General features: G+C 38.5%; 1 protein-coding gene across 1 annotated transcript; it reads right to left on the bottom strand.

The window, feature by feature from the left end:
• Nucleotides 1-244: 244 nt before the first annotated feature.
• On the bottom strand, nucleotides 245-1716 carry Wnt4 (Wnt oncogene analog 4). Its single transcript, XM_089740385.1, has 2 exons — nucleotides 1487-1716; nucleotides 245-1228 (listed from the first exon to the last, which is right to left on the bottom strand). The coding sequence occupies exons 1-2, from the start codon at nucleotides 1558-1560 to the stop codon at nucleotides 280-282; spliced, it is 1023 nt and encodes a 340-aa protein (XP_089596511.1). The 5' UTR covers nucleotides 1561-1716; the 3' UTR covers nucleotides 245-279.
• Between the last annotated feature and the right edge of the window lie 7922 nt (nucleotides 1717-9638).

The raw sequence follows: 9638 nt of genomic DNA, 5'->3' as shown, positions 1-9638 counted from the left end.
GGCTGTGCAATGAGAATCGCATTATGTGCCCAAAGAAACTCCGGATCCTTTCCTGGCACGTAGTCAGCAGGCGCTTGGTGACTATTATAATACAAACTGTTTAATTCTAGAAACTATGAAAAACACATTTCGCAATAGAGTGAAGATGAGATCAGGACGCGCATCAGAAGCGGACCTAGGTCACAAGTCGAGGGAATGCTCTCGAATTCATTGAAATCTAAAGTTACTTCCATAATTTATTTGACAATCCGTTATGCTAATTACATACATTCACCAACCTTATTTACACGTGAATATTTCCGCTTCTTTAACACAAGTATCGCACTCAACGAAACAACAATTCACCATCCTGCATTTGCACCGCGACGTCACATTCTTCTTGGTAGTGAAATAGCCTCTCCCGCAACACAGCGTGGCACAATTATGTCTGTTCTTACACGTTCTACCTTTGGTCCAAACGCACAGATTTGGAGTCTTCTGCAGATAAACAAGGTATTTCTCGTCAGATTTCATTTTCTTCTTAGCTTGCGGTGTTATAGCTCTTTTGGTCGTGTAATTCAATAGCTTCTTCTTCACGGCATGATGGTAGTGCTTCTTCAACAATCCCATGGCAGAGTTGAACGGCCCCAGTCGCTTCCAGCAAGTCTTCGTTGTGCAGGAACCGGAAAAACCGTGGCATTTACACACCTCCCTCATCTGCTCTCCGATGGAGTCAACGCCAATCATCACATCTTGTTTTAGTGTTTCAGCGATTTGGTCGTTGCCGGCGTGATTGAAATCCAGAAAGTTCTTCATCATTCTCTTGCCTTGCTTGAAGTCGTCGCCGCACCCGTTGACTTTCCATGTGGTGTTCTTTCTGAAGCTACCGACGCATGAGCAGCTCTTCAGCTCTCCGGAAGCGCAGGCTTTCGCGACTGCGTGAGTCAACGATGCCGCCAGCAGGGCGTGAATGAAAGCGGTCTCTCTATAAATTTTATTAAAAATTCTCTTTTTCGCCTTCCCATTGTATATTAGTGAACAGTTCCATCTGTCGTACTGGAAGCTCTCTTCGCAGGCGCTGATGGCCTGTTTCTTCGCGTTCGTCAAAATCTCGAAAAATTTCTTTTCTCTCGTACAGATTTTCGCTTGTCGTTTCGAGGCTATAAACAATTTACATGAACCCGGGTAGATTATGTTCGAGCGATCACTGAAAAGAGCTTCAATCGTCTTTTGTAGAATTGGTTGCGATCTGAAAATCGTATAAAAGCTTAAGCGGAATTCTGTAATCGGGATTGGCGGGCTTCGAGACAATCGAATGAAACATAAAATAAATTCAATTTATAAACAGATTTAGTTCTCGTTTTAAATTGAGTCGGATTGTTCGCTTAGAATAAATTTTCAAGAAGGAAACCAGGGCCAAAAATTTCAAAGTATCTAATGAAATCGAAATTTTGAATTTTTATATAATTTTATGTAAATAAAAAGTGATCATAAAATTATAGCTCACCCATTAACATTTTTCGTGGCTGGTATAGAAACGGCACACAAAATCAACAACGATAGAACATTACTACCACGCATATTTATCTATAGTATTCTTCATAATTTTTAAAACGATAACAAAGAATTTCACTTCTATACACCTAAGGTGCTCACGGCACATGCATGCAATTTGCAAATGAGCCATACTAATTGACAGCAAGGGTGCAGTCGATAGGTTATCGAGAAATAGGTGGGTCTCCGCCAAAAATGGTCACGGAAAATCTACGAATCAATGTTAACAAAGAGCTTCGTCATTTCGACAAACAACGGATAAACTGAAAATAAAACAATGCGTCTATCTGCCCGTGGAATTTGTAGATAAAAGGCAAAATATTCAATTGACTAAATAATGCCAAAAAAAAAGACATTTCATTATGTAATTAACTATTTGAATTGCAATTTTTTTATATTGCCTTTATAGGCTGACGAGCCTGCGGCCCACTTGATGGAGTGGACTGGTCACACTCGGCCAAGGATGTCAGCAATGTCCGAAGAACAGTCAAGCCCCTGCCAATCGCTCAGTACTTTCCACAAGAATTCGCTGGAGGAAAGACAAATCTTAGCGCTCAGGAAACACAGTGAAGGAACTACAAAGCGAGTTGGTATGTGGCAAAAAAGATATTTGGAAACTCATTTTGTTCCACACAGAGGTTCCAGGTAGAGTGAATAAACCCCGCTCCGGTGGCCGGCGGTGTGATTCTAAAAACGAAATACCTAATTGGTTTCTTCTCTAAAATTTCCTCGGAGTACTCCCCATAGATATAGAACAAAAAATAGACAAATGCGAAGTCCCTCCATAAACCCAGAGGCTCCCAAAGATCTGTGATATTGGGTATTCTAACAACATGCCAATTCCCGCCTAAGTCTCTAACCAATTCTCAGCTTGGACTTGATGATTTTATCAAAAGCCAAACAAACACGGTTCACAGATCCAAACTAGAGTTTTCAGCTACTTTACAGATACTGGACGCAGCTGCCATACGAAACAAGCACAAATAAAACATAGACATTGAATATCAAATATCTTGAACAAAGAAAATGACTATAACCGGGAATCCCTTCAGATAAATAGCAATTAAACCAGCGAGGTGATACCTACTTGTATGTATGTACCGTATTTACATCAAAATAAATTAAGTTAATTGAAGTTAAAATAAGTAACATTAGGAACCGCTATCCGAAAGTAAAAAAATCAATACCCTATTTGACCCAAAAGTTTCTTAAATAGTAAGTCTATAAGTTAAGCTGTCGAGGGAAAAGAAATAAACAAAAGCAAAAGCAGAGGAAGTTTTGTGTTGTATTGTACTAACTAACCAAACTGGCATGTATGACTATTTTGGGACAGTATTCAGAAGGATGTGGCAGCAGCGTGGTTTTACAGTACCCAACACCATCAAAAAATCCATTCCCTTATTCCTGACCCGAAATTGATATTTTATGTTGTGGTAAGGCAAGTCGCAAACTTGGACTTTTCTTGGTCGCAATACGAACGTAAAATTTGTAACCGACAGATATGTCAGATAATACACAAACTAAGAAGAAACAGAGGGCGTGTAATCAAAGTTACACATTTTCATGAGAGTGCACCCGTCCTAAACTAGGACCACCGAGTTTTGCGTTCGGAATAAAGTTGCCTCCGCAATGTTTCTGTTCAATTGTTATTCCTATTCATGCCAGGTTTATGGAGAGTCCTCAGTGATAGGCAACGGCTTGGCAGTGGTCCCTAGCATTACTGACGTACATGAGTGCCAGTGAGTGCTCGCCATAATAAAGGCCGAATACTCGTCTGCTTACAAAGAAAAAAAAACATTGATTTTGAACGTAAATGAATATCAGGTCTTTACCTACGAAATTGTAGGTTTTGATCACGACCCGTGGAGTTTGTTAAAAAGGTGTGTCAAGGACTATAAAAAAATGTGGATATTTGCGTATGCCGTTACGTAAAAAGCTTAATCTGGTTAGTCTAGAGCTTTATGTCCTAGTCATACCTAGTGACCTAACCATACCTAGTGACCTAGTCCCTCACATCGACCTGCATCAAAGCGCTTTGTAGACTCACTTTCCTACCTAGACACGACAAGTTTCGTGAGTAACGTTAATTCTGGTAAGCTGTTTCCACAATCATTAACTTGAACTCTGTGTGAATAACACGACATATTGAATATTCATTTTTAAAACGCTCTAAAATAAGATAATGGATGATAAACAAATAAGTATGTAGCGCTAATGGAAATCTTTCGTGGCTCTGGAATGACTGGTTCTGCGCGGATCGATACGGAACGACGCGCCGCTCCGCAAATAGTGAAATTTATAGGACACGTCTTTGTACATCCAGCATACAGTATTACTGTTTAGAGCATTCCTACTTTTAATTGCACTCATTTGCTAAGCGAACTTACGTATTTAAATTGAAAATGGATTTAAATACTAAGTCTGGTTTTCCAGTTTTCATCTTTAATGCCTTAAATACGGCCGATCTGATGGTGAGAGGTTACTACCTTGCCAAGGTCATAAAAAAGGCAACTATCGTTAAGGACTCTTTTCAAAGCAGGTCTGAAGTAGGACACGTGGAGCGAAATTAGTTCCACAGACGAAAGTTACGTCGCAAAAGTTTTTTATTTTTTTATTGCTTAGTTGGATAGACGAACTCACAGCCCACCTGGTGTTAAGTGGTTACTGGAGCACATTGACATCTACAACGTAAATGCGCCACCCACCTTGAGATATAAGTTCTAAGGTCACAGTATAGTTACAAAGGCTACCCCACCCTTCAAACCGAAACGCATTACTGCTTCACGGCAGAAATAGGCGGGGAGGGTGGTACCTATCCGTGCGGACTCACAAGAGAGAGATATATTATTAATTACCACTTATACATATATTCATGTGTATAAGCGGTAACCAAAGCTCGCATATGAATATCGTCCCCACACCTATACATAGGTCACAAAAATATTAAAATCATAACTACCCCCCCTAAAAACCGATCATGTTCCCTGACTAGGAGAGTAAGCAGTAGACTACCGTAAGTACTTTAGTGACTAGATTAAATTCTACAACTAATTTAACAAATTTTATATTTTTAATAACGTTCTGCTTAATTAGTTTTTCCCTCTAATTATTCTGTTGTTGTCATAATATTTGCGATGTCACTGAGTATCAAAATGTATACTCAACTAAAGCACTAATTGTATGCAGAACATTTTTATGCTTGAAAATGATATATAACTACAAGCTCCATTTGGAAAATATCCGAAAACAGAACTCAAATTCCCAATTCGAAAAATGACATTGTCCTAACAAAACGCCCGCACACCGCACATTCATTTCCATTCGTCTTTATTGTGTTCATTTTGTTGTTACGATGCACACGTGTATAACGTGGAACATGCAACACAATGTGCACATAGCTTTACAATGGAGCTATTGTTCACACAGCGGGAGGTATTCTAATAACTTTTAATGGATGCAACTTTTGAGCTCATACCGTTGGATTAAGAAGGAAATAGATGGGAGAGAATCAGATAGTAAAATCTATATATTATTTTAATTAAAGACTTTTCATATTGTGGCTGCTATGGTAATGTATATGAAAGTTTAATAGAGACTATTTTTAATATTATAACGTTATGAAAAGTTATTTACGGCCAATAAGCGATTTTGTTCTTTAAATACTGACTCAGAAATTTAAGAAAAAAATTCTTCTCAGTGGTTCGCGTCTTCGATCCGGTGGAAGATTCTGTGAAGCACTGCTCTTACCAGGGCCAGTGTTAGCAACACTCCCGATTTGAGCCCCGTGAGCTCATCTACACGTCAACGAGAACCTGAAATAGCCTCTCAAGGCTATCAGCATAGGTAGGAGAAAAAAATTGGTTGACTGTAAAGTCGGTTTACTGACGATAGTTTAACGTGACAACGTCATAAGAAAATGGCTCATTTTTCAAAAGAAAAATTTAATTTTATTTGTTTGATAGATATTTTGTATGGACAATTGACACCATATTCACTTTCCACTGAACTTCATACTTGACGAAAACATGTAAATGTATTATTGTATAGCAGCTGTCCACGCGGATGCATCGCTTACTCAAGTAGGAGAGAGACAGATGTCGAACGCTGCCGAACGCGGAGGCCGATTGTGCCTTTTTGTCGCTCGTTGCGCGCTCTCGCTTGCACTTCAAGCCTTAAATGGAACGCCTCAATAAGTCATGTTTTTTCGTGCGTGCAGCCGGCTCCATCGAATTATAAGACGTTGTCACGTCAAAAAAGGAACTTTTTATCAAATGATTATCTGATAAAACTTGTCGGCTATTATTCATTACTTCCTTTTCGAGTGATACATTCTCGTTTACTGGTGGCATGTCGTACTGAAAGCCACACTAGTAAATAGCACCGACCTTGGGTTTTCTGCGGAACAGCTATGCCTCTAGTTTGAAGGGTGGGGCAGCCATTGTAACTATATCTTAATGTAGGTGGCGGCATTTACGGTATAGATGTCTATGAGCTCCGGTAACGACTTAACACCAGGTGGGCCGTGAGCTCGTCCACTCACCTAAGCAATAACAAAAAAAAACCTCATAGATTTTCTTTTACGTTGATTGCATACCGGTAACATTTTGAATTGAACTAGTCTTGTGCGACCTTCTTTGACCGCTGAAACGAATAGGAAAAACCTTATTCTGTCAAGAGCTATTCACGTCAGCACCTGCATTAAGCATTCCCAATGGCCAAGCGTACCCTGAAAACGTGACCTAGATTCTGAATCAGGTTTCAGCAACATCGAAATCAGTTTCTGTCAGTTAAAACGCTGAATTAAATGGACCGCAGTATCGTGAATCAGCTTTTATTGATAGTTATTTCGTTTTGTTAAGCTTTGTTAGTTTTAAGATTAGATTTAAAGGTTCCTGTTGACTAATTATACCTAGTCAGGTCATAAATTCTGTCACATGTTTAATGTAAAATAATTGAAACAAGTTTATTCATTATGTAACCATTCATATACCAAAATGAACTTAACAAAACATGGATTCTTATGACACTAAAGTTTATTCCAAATGACCTCCGTGATTTTGAATACAGGCCTTCAATCTGCGCGGCCAGTCGTCTATCGCAGCACGAACGAGGTCCATGTCAATATCGGCGGCTGCCTTAATCAAGGATGTCTTGAGTGACTCCGAATTGGGATGAGGCTTTGAGCACGCCTTTTCCTCCAAGTGTTGCCATATCTTGTAATCTAACGGATTCAAATCTGGACTGGAGGAGGGCCAGTCTTCGTGCCGGATGAAGTCGATTTCACGCGCCGCCAGCCAGTCTTGTGTGCTCTTCGCTCTATGAGCTGGCGCCGAATCTTGTTGGAATACCCAGTGCCTGTTATTGAATATGGTATGAGAAACAGGTTCCACAAGGTTCGTCAGGACTGTATTTTGATACACAACTGCATTCGTTTTTACACCTTTCTCACAAAAATGTACCTTTGTTAGGCCCCAATAAGAAACTCCCAACCATACCATGAGCGAGGATGGAAAATGACCTCGTTGGACACGCGGAATACGGTTGCTCGCTTCTTCACTACTGTGTGCGTACACCTTATCATTTTGTTTGTTGTAGCTCTCTTCTACGGTAAAAATTTTTTCATCCGAAAAAAGAACTTCCCGATATTTTTTTCCCGCGTACCGCTTCAACAAAGCGCGGCATCTCTTCAGTCTCAGGTCCATTAGACGTGCATTCAAACGATGTCCTGTTTTTCTTCGATATGCCCGAAGCGCTAAGTCTTCATTTAACACCCTTTTCACCGTGGTTCTGCTTAACCCCATCTGAAGGGCCAACAGTTTCTGCTTACGTTTGGGATTTCTTTGAATTCGCGCCTTCACAGCTTTTATCACTGCTGGAGTCCTAACAGACTGAGGGCGACCACTTCTTGACCTGTCATCGACACTAGAGTCTTCATTGTATCGTTTGATGGTACGATAAACGAATCTTTTGGTTATATTCAAATTTTTCAGTATGTTAAAAATTTGAATTGGCGCGTAAACGCAACGATGCAACGCAATAACTGCAACACGGTCTTCTTTAAGCGTCCACTCCATATTTAAAAATGAGTAAAATTCTAAAAGTATACATTTTTATTTTCATGAACAATTCGAAATTCGAATTCAATAAACTTTTTTGTGGCCAGCATTCTAAAAGAAAAGTTTTTACTGTGTGACAATACTTATGACCTGACTAGTTATGTATAATATTAAAAACATTGTTTTCTGAACAATGGTATTCCTTATCTATATATTGAATTGCTGTTCGTTAGTCTCGCTAAAACTCGAGAACGGCTGGACCGATTTGACTAATTTTGGTCTTGAAATATTTGTGGAAGTCCAGAGAAGGTAGTTAAAAGGTAGATAAATATGAAAATGCTCAGAATTAAATTTAATAAAAATAACAATTTTGTTTTTTCTTTGATGTGTATGATTTAAGTTTATTTCATACAAAACTTTAGGTCTTTTATTTATAGATTGAGGCACTACGAAGTCTGCCGGGTCAGCTAGTTTCACATAAAACAAATTACTTAAAAAAAAATATTCTCGTCGTTTCTCTTTACTATTCAGTTCTGAATCGACCGTGTGTCTCAATGTCTTTATTGTGATATCTACGTGCTTTGGTAAAGACTTAAAAACCGGATCGGTGTGAGTTGTTAAGTAACAAGCATTTTAAACAGTCACCGTGCTATCGATGTTAAGTAAAACAGATAAATAAACATGCCGTAAATTTAAAACGCATATTGAAAATCGATTTCGACACTGAGATACATTAATTTAACTTAACAACGGAATCAAATCGGAAACATATATAATATAAATAGCCTGTCGACCAAAATAAAACTAAACTAGCTCACGGACGTCGAAAATATCTATGAACATATAGCTACACAGAACTTCCTTTTTTTGAATTCGGTTAAATATACTTCACAATTAGCTGTTTCGGAAATTCACCATGCGAATCTCTTAGGACGTTAAAAACTCTAATTGGGCTACTAAGGAAACTAAGATCGATCACAACTCATAACTTATAATGAACGAGACTCAAGTATTAAGGCGAAGTCTCACAAACTCAAGGCTCGAGAAAATGTTGCTCGAAAGAGACCGTTATGCCAGTTCATTTTTTCCCTACCTATGCTGATAGCCTTGAGAGGCTATTACAGCTTTGCCCTAACACGTAGGTGAGCTCACGGGACTCAAACCGGAGTGTTGCTAACACTGGCCCTAGCAAAAGCAATGCTTCGCAGAATCTACCACCGGATCGGAAACGCGACCCACTGAGAAGATCCGGCCAGAAACTCAGCGGGCTCCAGTTCACGAGAGCTACTCGTAGTATAGAACGTAAACTTTACATGTATAGTTAGTATGTTAGTAACCGCTCTTGTCAAGTCCCGGCTAACACAGAGTTTTATGTCTTTCAATCTATGTCTTTCAATGTAATAGATATATGCAATATAAATCTACCAAAGGAACAACGCTTCAATGATTGGAATATTTATTTAATCACCTTCGGTATTTCAATGAGCCGCAACGTTATTCTTCAAATGGGACTCAAGATATTTTATTTGTTTAGGTTACGTTAATAATGTCCGTGCAAGCGGCAGTCATAAACTCTTTTCTGCCTTTGATTAATAATAACAAAAATAACAATGCCAATAAACAAAAATCATTACAATGTTTCCAAAATGTATTTAATTTGTTGTTAATTAAATTCAAGCTGAACGTTCGATTCCTTAGTCGTATCAAATTTCGAACCTTGTGTTTTTACGCTTGACAAATAAATTAATGATTTTTTTAATGATTAATGATTTCTCATTACAAATATATATATATATATATATGTAAAGAAAGTTATTCCTTTCTTTAATTTTAATTATGTCACGCATGCGCTGTCGACATGTGCCGGAACGTCCGCGCATGTGCTGTAAAGTGGAGAAGCCTTGACAGATAAATATTATGTCATTGTATAAAATTTTATGAAAAATAATTTCTAACTAGATTATAAATAAACTTTAAATGTCGTTTCTTTGTCCGAAATAACAAGCAACACATTGAAGTTTTATTTTAATAAACATATAATACATATAA

Source organism: Bombyx mandarina, chromosome 04 (assembly GCF_030267445.1).
Source record: "Bombyx mandarina strain Sakado chromosome 04, ASM3026744v2".
NCBI lineage: Eukaryota > Metazoa > Arthropoda > Insecta > Lepidoptera > Bombycidae > Bombyx > Bombyx mandarina.
Note: the sequence above shows the minus strand (reverse complement) of the source record. Positions and strands in the feature narration are given on the sequence as shown.